Raw genomic sequence first — 19,564 nt, 5'->3', positions numbered from 1 at the left:
GGGGTTAGGTTCCAGAGATTTTTTTTTTTGCCAGACCAAAAAAAGACTATATTATACATACATACATACACACACACACACACAGAGTATAAGTTTTAAACAATTTAATACTGTTCAGAGCGATGATGATTGTGAAGCTTGGTTGAGGTGGTGAAGTCAGAGGGTGGGATATTTCCCAGGGAATGCCTTACTGCTAAATGATGAGCTAGCAACTGCCTGAGCCCTCAAGGGTTAACTCATTGTTTTTAATGTAGCCTCACACTCTACAAGGCAGCACCAATGGAGGGAGGGGAGACAGCATGGCAGACAGAGACAGAGACACAAACCGTGTGTGTGTTTTAGAGAGAGAGAGAGAGAGAGAGAGAGGGGCGCATTTCCCCTTTAAGTATGCTGACCCCACTCTTAAAGGCACTGCCTTATTAAGTAGATCAGCAAGCTGAGAGACCAGCTGCTGCCAGGAAGCTCCCTCCGTGCTGAAACCTCTCGTGTGTCCCCGCTGCTCTACGGAAGATGGGGTAAGCGGGGTGCAGGAGCAGGAGGGAGGGGGACACCCTGACATTAGCCCCTCTCTGGTCCCTGCCCCTGCACAGCAAGCAGGAGGCTCGGGGAGCAGCTTCAAGGCAAAGGGCAGGAGCTGCACGGCAGTGGGGGGAGGGACAGCTGAACTGTCAGCAATTGATAGCCTGCTGGGCGGCTGCTGCACAGGGAACTTAGGGGAGCGGGGAAGCTGATAGGGGGGCTGTTGGTCCACCTTGGTTCCAAGCCCCCACCAGCTAGCTGCAACGGGCTGCTCTTCCTGCAAGCAGTGGACAAAGCAGGTGACTGCCAAAGACGTTATAAGGGAGCATTTTGCAACTTTAAATGAGCATGTTCCCTAATTGATCAGCAACGTAACAACTGAGCAACGTTAACTGGGACGACTTTAAGTGAGGCGTTACTGTATTGTTTTCCTCCCTTCAACTACCTTATAGTAGACAGAAGATGTGAGGCTGAAGCTTTTACTGTGGCAGTAGAAGAATGAAACCACTGACCTGCAGCAATGAGATAGCTATGAAGGCTCCTGCAACAATGTAGATGTTTCGGGGTAGCCAAGCTTCAAGAGCAGGGATACAACCCTTCGTGAAAATTAAGTTGTCCCATCGGTTTTTCTTCTGGGTAGACGGGGGGGGGGGGAGAAGGGGGAAGCATGTTACTTTTTCGTTTATATTTACTAGAACTATGCAGGCAACATTTCTTTGTATGGGTCTGTAGTTGACAGAACTAGTATTTTTAAAAGGAATCCAGAAGTACAAGAACTAGAGACTTGTAACTCAGATTGTCTTGAGCTTCATGAATCAGTACATATTTCTTGCTGCAAATTGACTATTAATTAGGAACACCCTTCAAAAGTTCTGATAAATAACCAGAATTGTAGGAACTTATTTGGAATACACTTGAACTTTGAGTCTCTTCTTTCAATGATAACAGCGCTACCTCACCACCTCCCACCAATTAAACGTATCCACTGTCTCTCTCCACCTGTCCCTAGTACAGGCAGACCCTCTCACTGGCTACAGAAAATCCCCAGGGCAGCTTCCATGCAGGTGATGGTATAGTCCAGCATTCAGTTATTTGTTCTTATAGTTTTCCCTTGCTGCTCTATTTTATCGCTCCTGCATAAACATTGACTATTACTCTTAGTTTCTCAAATTTAAAAAGATAGGCCAAAATATTTAAGTTTTTCGAAAAGAGTGACCCAATCTAATTTATCAGTGTGTTAGATCACACATCTGAACCACCACCAGCTAGAAACACCAACACTTTAGGTAGCAGATACTCACCTGTGCTCTGATGTCATATCCACACTGTGTATTCACAACCTTTTGCTGGGAAGGGGGAAAAAGTTAGAAATATTAATACAATCCTACCAGCTTGAGTTCACAGGACATTGTTTATCTGTTAGAAGACTCGTGATCAAACTACAACCAACACCAACTGAGGGAACTATTCTATCTTCTGTTCATGCTCCACTATTGCATTTTTTTTTTTTAAAAAAAGCTTATCTTTTTATAAGACCATGAGACATGCTGAAGTATATGGATATGTTATCCCATTACTTTATAGGCCCCACACATCCTTACAATCTTGTTTCTTCCACCCTCAATTTTCATCACCAAGGCCAACCCAACATCATAAATTACAGCTCGCTCAGCTGTATCACTACTCTGCAGACATCTCTAACACCTATTTCTTGAAATACTAACGATCCAATACCTACACCTTCAAAGACTTCTGTCACTTCAGCCAACTAACTTCAACCAGCTTTACGGAGTTGCGTGGCTGAAGTCCCACGCAACAACAGTTGAACGTTTTGGAGACGGGATTAAAAAACAAAACAAAACAAAAACAGCCTATTTATTTACACAAGAGTGCAGGGGATTTTTGTAAGCCAGTCGTGCTCCCCTCCTTTCCCCTTTTGGTGGCATGTTTGTGATTTTGATCAGCTAACAGCTGGACTCCTACAAGATCACAAGCTATTTGACTTAGATTATTTTTAGTGCATTTAGTTCAAAAGTCTACCAAGTAATCAGACTCTAAAATTCTAACAAACCCTGAAAATAGGACCTGACATTGAAGCGTACTGAACTCTAAGCCTTACAGAGCACAAAGATCACTGAAATTACTTGTGGCTTCAATGGATACAGAGACACTTGTGTGTGTGAGTAATATTGAGATTCATTTCAAGACCACAGTTTTGTTAAGAGGAAAGCAAAAAAATTAAAATAAAATAAAAATGAAAACCTATTTGCTTCATAATTATAGTTGTCAATTTACCATAATTTGCAGTTATAGGAATTAAATGCCAAAAATAACATTTTGTGCAAAGAGGTGTTTCACAGTACTGAATGCCAGAAACAACAAGTTTGTGATTAAATCAAACTGAGTGCGACTAATTCAGACTGCTATTAAAAAAAATAAAGAATAATCAAACCCTGAGAAAGGGGTGTCCTTCAAATCTCTTCTGAAGCACTGAGATACTACAGTCCTCATGTCCAACTCAAGGTTCATGTCGCAGCCAGGCAAGCAAGCCAGACAGACTGCTTTTGGGCCCGAATCCAGCAAAGCACTAAGGCGCATAAATCCCACTGAGGCCAATATGATTACTCATTTTATCAGCAGAGCCAGTGAGCCCGTGCTATTTTATCTATCACAGGGGTGGGTATAGAACAGTTTTAAGATACCCCCTTCACCCTAGGGACTGAGCACACTGCTCAGACAGAGCTCCCAGGTCCCATCAGCTTTGGGAACAAGAGACCAGGAACTCAAGGAAACAATGGATTTCTAACAAAACAATATCCAACATCCATGGGCTTCAGGGATACAAAAATAGTTTCTCTAGTTCCGACACCAGTGTTTTTCAGCAATAGACTATAAGGTTTCTTTGGATCTCTGAGGAATTTGGAATAGCAATGTACAGTGAGACAGATTTTCCAGCAAGATAGGAGCAAGTGTAGCATCTATTCTCAGAGGCTCTCCCCTCCATCATCTTCATTTACTCTTCCTGTTCTTTTTCTTTAAGTCTTTTCATACTCTCCCCACCCCCAAACACAAAGAAAAAGAGAGAGAGTTTATTTCCAGCATATTTTCTCTTCCTCCCAATCTTTATTTCCCTTCTTCTTAAAACCCTAGACATTACAGCATATTCAGGAAGCACATCCTTTCAAAATTCTCCAGTAATAATATAGAAATACAAAGCCAGGAAACAACTCACAGCAGGATCAGGTACACAGCAGGAAAAGGGAACCCCACACTTCTCACGACTTTTGCTTTCAGTGCTGCAGTTGAAGTAAATGTTAAGATCCCAGTCATCTGGCCCCTGAGCACCACAGCAATGGTTCTGCAACAGATGAAGAAAAACTTAGAAGTGCTGTATAAAGAGAATTGTCCTCATAATAGCTCTGTGAGATAGACAAGTGTTATCAGTTCAGTTTAACAGACAGAGAAACCGAGATGGAGAGGTAAAGTGACTTGTCGAAGGCCACCCGGTGAATCAATGGCCAAGCAAGAAGTAGAATTCTGAAGACCCTAGTATCCAGCTCCATGTTGCTTACCCTAGACCAGTGGTTTTCAAACTTTTTTTCAGGTGACCCAGTTGAAGAAAATGTTGATGCCCACGACCCAAAGGAGTTGGGGATGAGGGGTTTGGGAGGGGCTTAGGGCTTTGGGCTGGGGGTGCGGGCTCTGCGGTGGGGCCAGGGAGGAGGGGTTTGGATTGCAGGAAGGGGATCCGTGTTGGGGCGCGGGCTCAGGGTCAGGGCAGGGTATTGGGGTACAGGCTTACCTCGAGTGGCTCCCAGTAAGCGATGCAGCAGGGGTGCTAACGCAGGCTTCCTGCCTGTCCTAGCACCGCAGACCGCGCTGCACCCCAGAAGCGGCCAGCAGCAGGTCTGGCTCTTAGGCAGAGACATTCAAGCAGCTTTGCATGGCTCCCCCCCCCAGCTCCCATTGGTCGGAAACCAGCCAATGGGACTGCAGAGCCAGTGCTTGGGGTGGGGGCAGCGCACAGAGCCCCGTTTCCCCGCCCCCACCTAGGAGCCAGATCTCCTGCTGGCCGTTTCCGGGGTGCAGTGCAGTGTCAGAACAGGTAGGACTAGCCTGCCTTAGCTGGGCAGCACCACCGATGGGACTTTTAACAGCCCGGTCAGCAGTGCTGACCGGAGCTGCTATGACCCAGTGCCTTACATTCCGCGACCCACTATTGGGTTGCAGATCCGCAGCTTGAAAACCATTGCTCTATACCAGGGTATCTGTTAAAATTGTAACTTCCGTCCAGTTCCTGGGGACAGACATTAACATGACAAGAAATGTCATCACAACTGGCACTCTAAATGGTAGTATCAGAAGAAAGGCCATGGACAGACTTGGCCTCAGAAAATGAAATATCACTTCACTTCTATGAGTTGATCCCATTGGGTTCGGGTAGATACATTATGGAAACCATGCACTTCCACTGTCCACCCACACTGTACCCATTTTATATAAAGCAGACTTGATTCTCATATTAATCAAGCGATGTATGTGTTTTTATACTTTAGACGAGGTACTGTTAAGCAAAGCAAAACTACAACTAGCAAATTTTGAACAATTATAGGGGTACAACTTTGTCCCACCCTCCACAGACCAGTTACACAAACATTTGCCATAAGCAAATACAGAAAAATGTTACAGAGCTTGAACTTTCCTAAAATGTCAGTGTTTTATGAAACTGTAATTAAACACCTGAAATCTCCACTACAAAGTAGGATTTTCCCATCCCCATTTTACTGTGAAATTTGTATACAAAACCCATGAAATTTACAAAGCTTAATCAGAAATACATTCCTGAAACTTTTTCACCAAAAAGATATATACATGATTTGAGCTAACAAGACAAAGAATCAAACAAACAAATTTACTGATCCAGAGAAAATAGCCTGATTAATGAAACAAGACATTTTCAAAAGTCTCCATTATAATTTTAAAATATTATGGGAAGTGTGGACCAAATATAATGTGTTCCATTAGAAAGAAAAAACTAATCAACAGTAACTTCAGGAACAGCAACATCCAACAGACAACACTGGAAAATAAGTTTGTTTCAGAATGGACAGTGTCACAATAGTTTGGGTGATTCAGAAAAAATGCATTAACTTTGGAGGAAAAAAGGTTTGCAGTAGTGGCTAGAAGGAGGGGGGAAAAACTGCTAAAAATAATTCTGTGTCAATACCTTCCCTCTACTTCTTTAAATCAATATGTTTCAGAGGTTGTACATAAAAACTTGGAGACAGCAGCAAGTGGGTTTCGGCCTTTTCATCCACCCCTTCTCCCTTCCCACTCTCCCCTGCTCCACTCACCCAAAAAAATCACTGCTAGAAGCCATGCTCCTACTAAAAATGCCAATCAGTCTGCGTAAGTAAAGTAAGGCTATAAAGGAGAAGCCCTGCTCAAATGTAAGCCACAAGGTAATATGACTTTGCATTAGTCAATGCAATGAGCTGTATACAAAAAGCTCTTCACTAGCCCAGAGTCACATATTGAAGGCACTGCAAGTCAGCCCGTGCCTAGTTAGAAGATGGATTTCAACATGGCACTGAAAGAATATGGCAGTACCTTCTTGAAGGGTCTCCTCAATCTTACAGAGCTACATTTAGTGATGGTTGTCAAGTTGTTTCCCTGTTGCCTAACCGTGTTCCCCACTGTGGGTGAGTGACGGGCTTATTCAGAGATTTTCTGGCTTTATTTCCACATTTCTTAACCTGATAATCTAGCTGTGGAACTCTCTTTTGGGGAAATTTAGCCTTTTATTTTTATTGAGAGCATTTAATAAGGGTTCACCTGTAAATCAGCTTAGCACATTAGCCTGTCTCATTGTATTAAACCTGGATCAATAGCAACACCAGGAAGCATGAAAATAGTATGCTGAGCTGAGACATTTACTGATGCTGAGAACTCATTGCGAACAGGTAAGAATGAGCTGTGGTGACCTAATCGGATCTATTAAAGAGCAACACATTGCACAAATTGCCTATGGCATCTGCCAGTGTAGAAATCTGAGAATTAGAACATCTCCAAGAATCTATATGACTATCTGAGTCAGTCTTTCTGCTAGTGCTTAACCACTTCTACATCTAGTGGTTAACACCTGGATGAATGGACAAAAAGAGCATTGGGGCACTGCTTGCATCAACCATCCAAGTGGAATGCAAGTGCAAAATAGCATTGTTAACAGTTTCTGAATCCTTAGCAAAGAGACTGATTTCTGGTTCTTAGCCTGTAAAGGATGGAAAGAAATTGCCTATAAAAATCTTGTGTGCCATGGGGGGAAAAACACTGAACAGAGGAAGTTAACCCCCTTCACCACAGCCTGTGTGAGCTCACATACACAATGGTTATTCTTTGAAGGGCCAAAGTTTGTCCCTGATGAAGTGCTTACTGAGCACATGGGTAGCATTAGAGGTGTGCTTTGCCTTGCATACTTATATTATGGTACGAAGCTGTTGGCCAACTGATCTGAAAACCACCACTCAATTATTACTGTAGGACTTGTAATATCCTGGTGTGTGCATGCATGCCATTGTCCTCTAATGAATGGAATGTTAGCACCACTCCCATTAGTAGACTTGTCTTACTCTTTAGGAAAGGCCTTCATTGCACAAGGTGTTGCTCTTAACTCCCCTCCTCTCCACACACACAGACCTCTCATCTGAGTGTAGTGGTACTTTCAATCTGGGCTAGCTGGCCCAGGGTTAGAGCCCAGGTTCTGCTTTCAGTCAGGCTGGTAACTTGCCAACTTTGCAGGACACAAGCTAAATCACTTGAGTGCTGATAGGCCTGCAACGCCTTCCCACGTACCCAGAAGGGCAGAGAAGTTCTCCAACAAATCATTTTGAAAGAACCAGAAAGCAGCTCAGCTTACTGAAGCACAAGAGCCTATGGGACATGCCCCACAGAAATCCTTGTAATACATGCAGGTGAGTGCACAGTAACTCAGGTAGGGCTTTGAGTATGGCTGCTCACCCCTGTGCTAAGCTAACCTGGGCGTCGATCACCCACGCTTACTGTACTGAAGAAGTACCCTTTGAGACTGGCCCATTGAGGATAAGACCCAATACCTCTATACTTAAGATAGTCTCCTTTGGCTCAAGTGGTAGAGGTCTAGGCTTCTGAAACAGAAATGTCCTGCACTGTGTCCGTGTACATGGACAGTGAAGTCCATGTAAACGCGATGTGATGATTAAGTCAACAGCTATGCAGTTTGCTTGGTTGCAGAATTATTTTAGGGTACTGAGAGTTATCTTCATTTTGCTGGAGGGACACATCTATTGACACCATTAAGTAAAATCAGGGCAGTCCAAAGAAGGCAGAACTTAAAGTAATTTTTTTATTTTTTTTTTTAAATCTCCTGAGAGAGCATTTTTTTTTTTTAAATGCTATCCCAACTGGAAAACCTCAAAGACTAAGATTGTTCTTAGGGTGAAAAAGAGAGGCAGAAAATGTGACACGTTAAAGGATGACTTACAATTTTCTGCAGTGAGTCAATAAGGTTCTGTAGGTCGATGTCATCTCGGTAGGATTTAATGTTATTCTCAAAGAATTCCTTGAACCGGTCCCTCACCCAGTCCTGGAACAAGAAAGCCAGCACTGCTACAGCCAACTCCAACGTAAATATAAGTACAATTGCTCCACAGAACTGCAAAATAAAGTCACAGAGCACAGATTACAAAACTCTTATTTCAAATACAACCACATCTCAACTCAATTAAAAGTAGATACAAGGACTTCAGTAAAATGCTCACAAAGTACAAATCTGATCAAGACACAAGGCAAATTAAAATTAAACACAGTGGGAAACAAAATACAATAGGTGGAGTTATCTTCTTATTTGGTCATCTTAAAGTCTGCAGTGAACATAGACACTGTGTCATAGTCCATTGTAATATAGAGATAATGAAAAACGAATAAGCCAGTCAGAGATGGCAACACATGAAAATAATGGTCCTGACAAAGGTAGCTACTTGGATTTTTATTTCAATTCTTTTCTCAATTAAGCTGTTAGCTTCTGGATCCAGTGTAACATTAGAATTAAAACTGAGTTAAGCATTAATTTCTGTGCTGGGGTCCCACAGTTCCACCTACCAACCATTCAGAAGAGAAATGCATTTTAACTTAAGGAAAAAATAGTTTATAAAAATTTTCCACAAAATCCTCTCAACATTTTTTGTTTTTTTGAAGTCTATCCTAGAATGCCTAATTTTGTGACATTAGGAGTGCTATGGGTTGCAGTTAGATTTCTGGTATCAGAACCTATTCCAGAATGTAAGAGAAAGAAAGAGGTACGTCTAAACGTACTACTGTTGTGGATACCACCCCCAGCCACATCAACAGGAACATTTACCACACACTTCTGTGCTTAATTCAAATGTCTGGTTTCACTTAACAGTTCTTCTTTAACTGGGACACTATCCTTTCTCTTCCCTGAGCACTGAGCCACCCGACAGCACCACCAAGTTACTTACGAACTTCAGAAGGCAGATGTTTTCCCTCAGTGCTCCTACACAACCAGCGAATCCCAGAACAAACATCACTCCTCCAACCACCAAGACAAGTACCACCGGGTCAAAGCCATGGAGACGGGTTACCTTCGTGAGATCAGATAATACACCCTAAAGAGAATAATCACAAGGGAAAACAGGTAAACAAAAGGAGCACGTTTTTCATGATCAGGAGTCGTATTTTATTCCCCCACAGCTCTACTTCTGTATCCTCCTGCATTCATACTTGCTTATCAATTCAATGTATGTGCAAATAGCTACCATAACACAGAAATACTCTCTGGAAAAATTTTAATGTGCAATCTTCCACATGCCAATTTGTGTATTATACCTACAGATATGTCCCACAAGGGTCAAGCCGTCCAAGCACCAGGCCTCCCTAACCTTCAGCTTCTCCAGCTTCCTGACCTGCCTCCCCACAGATCACCCAACAAACCAGAAAAAAAAAGAAGGGACAGAGTGAGAGGGAAGAGAGATGGGAAGCTCAGCGGTGTGAGCAGTGTGATGCCTTTCTGCCCCAGAGGGAATGAGACAGTGAGATTACCCCAGGAAGACATAGCAGAGCCCAATCCTCCCCTCTCCCATTTCACACCTGGAAACACAGAAAGCTAGGAAGAAAAAAAAAATACTCTGATTCATGGTAATCTGCAGCTGTGCACATTTATGTCAACTTTCCACAAATGAAAGCTTTCTTTTACCCTTGTGTAGGCAGGGCTGCTGAAACTATATGGGAGAGAAGAGTTTCAAATTTTTAAAAAAGTCTAGTTTATTTTGTTATTGTCTTATGCTAAATAAGAGCTAGGACAGGCTTTCAGTAAAGGGAATGCAAAGGCACTTAAAAAGAAAACAGAAATTAAGCATGGAGAAGCCACTAATGCTACATTGATGTTTTAGAGGAAATTCTGGAACAGGAGTAAAAGGTGCATAGACAAAAGGCTACATGCAACTGTAACCCACACACCTCCTGGCTGTGGTGTTCTGTCCCACTTGTAACACCGACAGACCACGGTTGTCGGCGGGCAGGATTGAACCGGGGACCTCTGGAGCTTAGTGCATGAACCTCTATCACATGAGCTAAAAGCCAACTGGCTCTTAGCTAAGCTGTAGAGTGGACTCATTTTATCTTTCTCTTTAAGTCAGGGGTGGGCAAACTTTTTGGCCGAGGCCCACGCTGGGGTGCAAAACTGTATGGCGGGCTGGGTAGGGAAGGCTGTGCCTCCCCAAACAGCCTGGCCCCCGCCCCCTATCTGCCCCCTCAGAACTCCCAACCCATGCAACTCCCTCTGCTGCTTGTGCTCTGACTGCCCCCTCCCGGGACCCTGCACCCTCAGCCGCCCCCTGGGACCCCATCCCCTACCCAACCCCCCCCTTTTTCCACCCCCCAGAACCTCTGCCCTATCCAACCACCCCCTGTTCCCCTCCCCTGACTGTCCCCCGGGACCCCCAGCCCCTTATCCAACCCCCCGGCCCCCTTACCATACCACTCAGAGCAGCATGTCTGGAGCCATATACACTGCCACGCTGCCCTGCATGAGCGTGCAGCCCTGCTGCACAGAGGCGGCGGGGGGGGGAACGAGCCAGGGGCTAGCCTCTGGGGCCAGGAGCTCAGGGGCAGGGCAATCCCATGGGCCAGATGTGGCCCGCTGGCCGTAGTTTGCCCACATCTGCTTTAAGTGGTCTTGGTGTCACTAGAAGGGACAGAACACCACACCCAGGAGGTGTGTGGGTTATATACTTCCCCTAGCTGAGGAAGCACGTCTCGCGCATCAGAGTCTTTCCAGTTGAAATCCCAGAAGAGTTCCTACTTGTAACGCTGACAGCCCCTGCTTGTCAGCAGATGGGATCGAACCTGGAACCTCTGCAGCTTAAAGCATGAGCTTCTACCGCATGAGCTAAAAGCCAACTGGCTATTAGTTAAAGCTGTAGAGCAGACTCATTAATTGCTCTCTAAGTGGTCTCGGTGCCATTAGCTGGGACAGAACACTACACACAGAAGGTGTGTGGGTTTCACAAGCCCCAGGAACACCTTTTGCATGTGACCCTCTAGGCCTAGGGAAAGCTTGCACACCACAAGGAGGTTTTCCTGGAAAATTGTTTATAAATAGGTGTTTGATCAATCACACCATTTCTTCATCCAGCACAGCAAATTAGTTGAAGCAGAGCTGCAGTAAGAAAGGTGAAAGAAGAACTCATAACCTAGCACTAGCTTTGCAGAAAAATCAATCTTCATGGAGATTTCAATCTTCACGGAGATTTCAACTAAACAGGCTACCACAAGATGGTGCTAAAAGCCTGGAACCATCACATCATTTCCACCTAGCGTCAAGCCTGAGGATCTGAACTAGGGCCACAGCAAAACAATTAGCATGTGGAGTGTGGCAATCAGATAGGGAGCTTTCAAGCCTCAGAACCATCTTTTCCCACCTTAAAGCCCTAAACAATGTCACAGCTGCTAAGGAACCAGTTACAGATGATGGGTCTGTAGGGGATGTTTTTGTCTTGAGAGACATGGGTTTTTTCCCCTCAAGACATTTTGCTGTACTCTTGAATTCAATTAATCTTAACTACTACCACGCTTTGGGGGTCTCCTTGGACATCTTTCTGCAAACCGAGGGAAAGCAATGTACAAACAAACAAACTTCTGCCAGTGTTACAGGGGAACCTACATCAAGACAAATTAATAGTTCCTTGAGACCACATGATGACATGAACACATTATGGTTATTTAGCAACACTTACCTTCCAACACCAAAATACAACATTGTTTTGGCTTTCATTGACCATTATGACTAGCTTATGCATATGCACCTGTCTTTATTATATACTTGTTCATCCACCTCCTCTTTGCTTATTGTAGTTTGCCTAATCTTAGAACATGAGTTCTATGAGTATCTTTCTGTTATGTGTTTGCATAGGACCTAGTATGATGAAGCCCTGATTCGTGCTGACTGAGTTCTTAACACTAGCATAATGGAAATTACTAAAAATTACATACAAAATGTAAGTGTACAACCAGTTATAAACGTACACGACAAAGATGATCTTTCCAGACGGATGAAAGTAAATGAGAGTATAATTGCAATAATATTTAATATAGTAATAGAGCATGGGACAAACTAAGGTTTAGTATTGTTTTGTTGATAGAGACAGGATAAAGAAAAAGTGGGGAGTGCAAGACCGATCTTTGGTGATATCCATGTGGCTGCCAACTTTGTGAAAGCATGAAGGTTTCCAACAAGTTACCAGCAATATGAATACAAGACGTATTCTAAACTGAGGAAGACCTCGGTCTTTCACTCTGTAATAAAAAATGGGTAAAGATCAACAGGTTATAGAGTGCCATTTACAAAGCAGTGCTGGCAATTACGCCATGAAATGAAGATGTGTGGTTCTCTCAACCAAACTAAATCTAATAGCAAAAAGAGAGGTCAGAGAATTCAGAAATATAATTCACAGAAGCAGCCTACTTCTCTCAAAGCATTGTATATTGCCATCTTGCTATTCAACAGAGACACCAGCGCTGGAATAACTAAAAATACACATCACAAAAGGGGGATTTTAGAGACTCAATACTATCCTCTAATAAGCATGTAAATATAAGGCAAGGATATTGCTTTTGGGAAATTTCGTGATTGCTGCTCTTTGGATAGGGATAGCACCCCAATGATATTTAAGAATTATTACACCTTCCTCTATAATTTAAAACAAACTGCCAGAGTGGGCTCTCATTAGAGCTGCCAGGTTGGCAGCAGTAACATGCTAACAGAACTTTACTTTTAATCAGCATTTGTCAAAAAGTACAAGAACTAGAGAGGAGCTGTTGCACACTTCACTCTGACCAATTATCATAGCCTGGGCATTCTCCATTCCAAAATCACTGAGAATATGTAGACTCTCTCATGATTATGAATGTCTAATAAAAAAAAAAAAAAACCCTGCTGGAGAATCAAGCTGAATTAATTCTGACTGGAGGGGAAAAATGTGAGGAATTCAGAATTATGTAAGTGCCAGATACGTTTGGATGAGATTAACAGTTTGCACCGGGGAAGAGTTCAGAACTTCTCCTTGGCTCTTCCCACATCCACCTCCATCATTGGTGAACTTTGTTTTGCTTTATAAATAAATTCATCTCCCCGTTTTATTGCAGCATCATAGCTCATGGAGTTGTTTCTTTACTGTACATTCAGAGTTCCATCTGCACAGGCAAGTAAACAGGACAGATCCACACGTCATCTGCAGGAGAGCTGAAGAATATCAGTAACATCAAGGGATTTAGACACTAGTTTTTCTCACTGATTGTTTTATCTTATCTGTAGCTAAGTACATGCACAGTTTACGGGTCTTTAAGCCACAGACCTTCGGTATCATACTGCTCATTGTCAAGGTTTGGGAGCATCAACAGCAAGAGCTAACTGGTGGGAAGGCAGAATGCCGTGCGCAAAAATTACAGAACTGTTAAAGAGATCTAACAATTTACAGTATACGAAGATACATTTAGCAAAAGTTTCCTCTTAAACAAATCCAGTGTGTTGCATAATCCACCAGGCAGATGGAGATGGTCATGCGTTAGCCATTTCTGTAATTACAATACTAGGCACCTCTTTTAAACTGTGGACAGCACAGGAAGAGCTTAATTAAATTTAAGAAGAGAAGGCAGATTCTTCAAGATCTGTTTGTGTTTTATAAACAGAAAAGTGTTAATTATGTTAAAATCTCTCATAAAATTCAGAGAAAAGGGAATTTAGGTAAGAAACCATTTAGGTTAATTGTTTAGCTTTACAATGTTCACAGAATGAATAGGAAATGTGCAACAGGAAGTAGCATGGTCTCATACACTGAACTAGGTTTCATACTGCAGTCCTACCAGAATAGGGAGAAATTCAAAAGAAATTCATGGTTTGCATTTTTTTGACAGTGGAAAACCTTGTATGTTATAATACGATTAGCTCAAACTTTCTCCATTTTCCAAAACAATGAAGGACGAATAGGCCCCATTACATACATGGCTTCTGCTGGACCCCTGAAAATGCTCAGATGGATTTCTAATAAGGGAAGCAAACATTGCATACTTGTCTGTATTTAACATGCACCTACTGAGCAAGGTAGCTGCTTAGAGAGCATGTCTGTCCAACACCAACGAAACGAAAACTTCTTAACAAAACCAGGAAAAAGGCTGGCAAAAATCAAATACACAAATACAAAAATGGAGAATAACTGACTAGGTAGTTGTACTTGCAGAAAAGTTTCTGGGAGTTATAGTAGATCACACATTGAGTGTAAGCCAACAATGTGAGGCACTTGTGAAAAAGGTGACTATCATTCTGGGGTGTATTAACCAGAGGTGAAAGTAAGTCGGTATGGTCTGGTACAGCATACCTGTAAGAGCCAGTACACAGACGACCATACCGGCAGGGCCGCCAATGCGGGGGGGCAAAAGGGGCAGGTTCCTTGGGGCCCGGCAATTTAAAAGGGCCCGGGGCTCCCAGCAGCAGCCAGAGCCACTGGCCCTTTAAATCACTGCCAGAGCTCCATGGCTCCCAGCTGCTGCCACCGCTACCCTGGGGCTCCAGCAGCAACTTAAAGGGCCCGGGACTCCCGGCTACCACCGTCGCTACCGCGCCAGCAGCCTGAGCCCCGGGCCCTATAAATCACCTCCCAAGGTCCCTTCCAGCCCTACATTTCATGATTCTAAGTAATGTCACCCTGGCCTACTGTATATGAGAAGACAGGCTGATTAAGAAAACTGACAGAAAAGCTCTTAGATATGCATGTTTGGCATGTCTTTCTTTAACCAATTAAAAGAAAAAGCTTTTTTTGCCTCATCCTTCTCCGATCTAATTCACTTTGGTTGTTGGTCAAATCGGTAACTGAAATTCCAATAAGTGCTTTTTCTCCCAATACTGTTTATATTTTGCCAATTCCAGCCCTTGCTCTCAAATCCATTTAGCAGTTCCTCAACAGCACATGAAGTGAGATGGGGAAGAGATATCTCAGTTATCTACCACACCTAAGGAGTAATGGGAAAAAAATTAAGGGAATGTATAAACTTACCGGGGATCGATGCTGCAGGGATCGATGCACTGGGAGTCGATTCAGCGGGTCTAATGGAGAGTTATCTAGTCAAATTTTAGTGAAGACCCGCTAAATCGACCACAGATCACTCTCCCCTCGACTCCGGTACTCCACCGGAAAGAGAAGCATAAAGTAAGTCGATGGGAGATTGTCTCCTGTTGACCCAGTGCGGTTGCAAACACCGCAGTAAGTCGACCTAAGCTACGTAGCTGGAGTTGCGTAACTTAGGTCGACTTACCCCCATAGTGTAGACAAGGCCTAAGAAAGGGAAAATTTTGGTTGAATATCAGGAAAGCTTCCAAACTATGATCTACTAGCCTTTGGAATAATCTGTCATACCAAGTGGGGGAAATCTCAGCTCATTTAAAATTTGAGTAGATAAAACTCTAGTAGGTCTACAATAAGGTGATTTACTGACAGGGAATTGGACTAGATGACCTAATAGATGTATTGCATCTCTACAATAGATTCTAAAATAAAAAGTTTGTTAACAGAAGTTGTGACATTAGGGCTCAGACCTTTTTTCCCCCTACAAACATCCCACCTCCACTACCAATTACAGCAACTCAACAATACATACACAGGCACTTGCAGTTCCAAAACCCTGTTGTTTAATTCTAATCACAAGCAAGTCACAACAATGCTGGTAGCAACAAAAAGAAATTTTAAGAAAAAAAAGGTCAGACACATATGACTAAAGGGTACCATTATCATCATAATGGATGGTTCCAGCTATCACACTTGGTAGATCGAATTGTATACCTGTACATATTTAATCCAGCTCATTCCTCATGGCAAATGGAAAAATAACAGAGTGATGCTGGGGTGACTACCACAGGACTTTGAAGGGGAGAATAGGTTAATCTAGCAAAATATAAGAGGGATATTATACCTGTGCTGCCTACTGTACATAGGCCCTACAGACACAACCATCCCTATGAAGGGCAAAAACTAGGACTTTATAAAGTAGTAAATTATTTTTTCCTTAAGAATTTAGCTCAGATGTTTTTAACTCCTATTGTTTCTTGAGGATGGGAAGCTAAAACACACTTAAGAAATTGGTTAATGCAACATCAACAATCCTTCATAATCTTACCTTTTCACTCCATGCCCAAAGCCCGGCTGCTAGGAAAGCAACTCCAGCTAGCTACAGAAAAGAAAAATTTGATTAGTACACTAATCAGGAATGAAAACAAGACTTCCCAATGTGAAATAATATGCTCCCCTCACCCTCCTTAGAAATAATCACCATAAATACATATAACAAAGCAAATAGGAGAATGTATTTATGAGTCTCTGTATGCATATAGGCTTACATAGAACAGCAGTCCTTTTCTCAGAAAAAACTGTTACAGCATAACATAAAAATCATCTGATAGGAGAGGTTTCCTAATTAAGTTAACACTTCCTGTAGGAACAGAAGGGCTTGTTAGGACTCTAGAATTCTGTATAAAAGTGATGAAGTGAGCTGTAGCTCATGAAAGCTTATGCTCAAATAAATTTGTTAGTCTCTAAGGTGCCAAAAGTCCTCCTTTTCTTTTTGCGGATACAATCTAACATGGGGCTGCTACTCTGAAACCTGTATAAAAGTAAAGGAGTACTTGTAACACCTTAGAGACTAACCAATTTATTTGAGCATAAGCTTTCGTGAGCTACTTGTAAGGTGCCACAAGTACTCCTTTTCTTTTTGCGAATACAGACCAACACGGCTGTTACTCTGAAACCTGTATAAAAGTGTGGTCCCCTCATGTGAGGTCAACCATTGTATCCATACTGAAGAAACAAAAACATAGGACAAAGACTAACAATGATTGAGGAACATAGGAAAAAAAGTCTTGAATTCAGGAAGCATCACCTACAGTTTTCATTAATGTTAAGCAAATTTAGTACTGGCAAAGGATACCAGATCTATAGCACAACTAGAGAATGAGATTCTCTGACTAGGCACATGGCTCGGCAGTGGCAGTGCATGTTCCCTCTGCCATTCCACATGTGTGTCTTAAGCTTGTCCTAGGGGAAACATCTCCCAGAGATATGATGAATCTACTCAGTCCTCTGTGAATACCTCTGAAGAAACTCTAAGCATCTCACAGGATCAGGCCTGACCATCAGCTGTGGCTAGTACTAGGTACTCTAATGATGAATGGGTCTGAGCCATCTCAACCCCAGACTCTCAGACTTGTGATTCTGGAATGCTGATACAAAGAGTTTACAACAATAAAAGGCAGAGAGCAACAGATGTGCTTGAAAAGAATGTACATTGGATTTAAGGCCCAGATATTGAAATACTTATGCATATAAATAATCCCATTGATTTCAAGGGGAATACTCATTTGAATAAAGAAAAGGATGTGAATAAATGTTTGCAAGATCTGGGCCTAAAGTAATAATTCTAGTGTTTTGCCTCTTTAAATCTTAGAGTACTTTGAGATGGTTAGTATCATATCCCCATTTTGCAGTAGAGAAACAATCTCTAATGTCCTCTTCCTAGCCAAAACTCAGAACCAGTACTCCATCCTCATCCTCCTTGAGGACAGTTGACCATGCTCTCCTAGGAGGACCAGATGTCCTGATTGTATAGGAACAGTCCCAATATTTCGGGCTTTTTCTCACATAGGCTCCTATTACCCTCCACCCCCATCCCGATTTTCCACACTTGCTATCTGGTCACCCTATCGCCTTCTTTAAATCTTGCTCTCCCTTGGGTTCTGTGACTCTGTACTATGCTGGTTCTCCTGTCACTCTAATCATTCCTTTAGAGGATACTCCTCCTCCCCCAGCTTTCTGCAGGGGTTATGATGGCTTTGTCCTTGGTCTCCTTCTCTTCTTTTTCTAAGTAATCTCATCTGCAAAACACAAATTCAGCTACCATCTCCACATGCTGATGACGCGCAGATCTACCTATCTACTCCAGGCTTGTCTCTTTCTGTCCAAACCAAAATCTCAGCACCTCCCACTCTCTCCCCGACGTCTCCTTGTGGATGCCTAGACATCAACTCAAGTCCTCCCACGTCCTCTCGTGATTACAATGGACACCATCACAACACAGACATGTAATCTGGACATCTTTGACTCAAACCTCTTTCTACGTTGCCACATCCAGGCTATATGTAGTCTCTTCTCCTGTTCACTGGTCCAGTATGAGGTTGTTCAAGATAGGGTAAGCCTGCCTTGCGACTTTTTACACAACTTTGGGAAACTGGGCCTGAGGCTCCTTTATGTGCTCTGCATTGTGTGTCAGTGTGTGTTCACCTCAGACCAGACCCACTCAGACAAACCACCAGGAACAAGGCTTTATTCTGTAAAGAACATAGAACAGGATTACAGTCCAGTAGCCTCCTCTCTGCTTGCCTGCTACGTGCTCCCAGCTCAGTCAATGCTGAGACCTCCTGCTGGCGGAACAGAGGGTACATCCTGGCAGGAACTAGCAAGTTCTCCCAGCATGCCTCAGTTTGTAGTCCACAACTTGTAGTTTCTGGGGCTGCTGTTGAAGCACACTGGACCTTGGGCTACATATACCTAAATCTTGCAGGTTATGCAGAAATAAATCTCTCTAAAATACCACCTTTCCTATCAATCAATGCAGCTAAAATGCTCACCCAGGCTCTCATTATCTTGCATCTCAATTACTGCAACATCCTTCTCTCTGGCCTTGACAAATACAATCTTGCTCCACCTATACCCATTCACAAGGCTGATTTTAAAAAAAAAGTCACTCGTAGCCCTTTGCTTTGACCACATCACCTTCCTCTTTGCATCCCTCCACTAGCTTCCGCCTCTACCACATCAAAAACATAAGCCGCTTATTGTCACTCTCAAGGCCCTTTACAGCTTATCCTCACTGTAGCCATAATGTTTCATTCAGTGTCAATTTCCATGCCTGACAGGTCAATAAGCGTAGCCTCCATCATGTAATTATTGTATTTTCAAACAAGCACCTTCACGCTTTCCTCCCATGCGCCTCCCTTCATGTTTGAGAGGAGATCCCCATAAACGTCCACAAACCTACCTCATTATCCTCCTTCAAATTAATCATTTGCTGTCATGCCTACAAAAAACTTGACTACAGTTAGGCAGTGGTCTCAGCACACCAGCAGCCTGTCATGCTGACCAATATTGTCTCATTGTTTCCTTGTATTCCCTCAGTCAGTCTGTCAGTATCCATATTAGCTTGTAAACTCTGTGGGGCAAGGATCTTTTTATTCTGGTTCGTACGGCTCCTAGTGCACTACTAGCCTCAATCATAGATCAGAGCCCCAGGAATTACAGTAGGGTTGCCAACTTTCCAATTGCAGAAACTGAACACCCTTGCCCTCTGCCCCACCCCCTATCCAAGGGCCCGCCCCCTGCTCACTCCATCCCCCCTCCTTTCATCACTCATTCTCCCCCACCCTTGCTCACTCACTCAATTTCACTAGGCT

At 43.0% G+C, this 19,564-nt stretch overlaps 1 protein-coding gene across 3 annotated transcripts in view; it reads right to left on the bottom strand.

Annotated features, from left to right (window-relative positions):
- The window catches only part of TSPAN14 (tetraspanin 14), an 80,327-nt gene that overhangs the window by 6,607 nt on the left and 54,156 nt on the right, over nucleotides 1-19,564 (bottom strand). For all 3 annotated transcript variants that reach the window (XM_084633403.1, XM_084633401.1, XM_084633402.1), the window contains 6 exons: nucleotides 16,240-16,290; nucleotides 9,036-9,182; nucleotides 8,039-8,209; nucleotides 3,752-3,877; nucleotides 1,821-1,865; nucleotides 1,032-1,151 (listed from right to left, as the gene is read on the bottom strand). In XM_084633403.1, the coding sequence (XP_084489529.1) occupies nucleotides 1,032-1,151; nucleotides 1,821-1,865; nucleotides 3,752-3,877; nucleotides 8,039-8,209; nucleotides 9,036-9,182; nucleotides 16,240-16,290 (660 nt within the window). The remainder of the gene's footprint in view (nucleotides 1-1,031; nucleotides 1,152-1,820; nucleotides 1,866-3,751; nucleotides 3,878-8,038; nucleotides 8,210-9,035; nucleotides 9,183-16,239; nucleotides 16,291-19,564) is intronic.

The sequence above is a fragment of the Lepidochelys olivacea genome, assembly GCF_965140295.1.
Source record: "Lepidochelys olivacea isolate rLepOli2 genome assembly, chromosome: 7".
NCBI classification, from domain to species: Eukaryota; Metazoa; Chordata; order Testudines; family Cheloniidae; genus Lepidochelys; species Lepidochelys olivacea.
The sequence above is the reverse complement of the archived record's forward strand: the minus strand, read 5'-3'. Positions and strand labels throughout refer to the sequence as shown.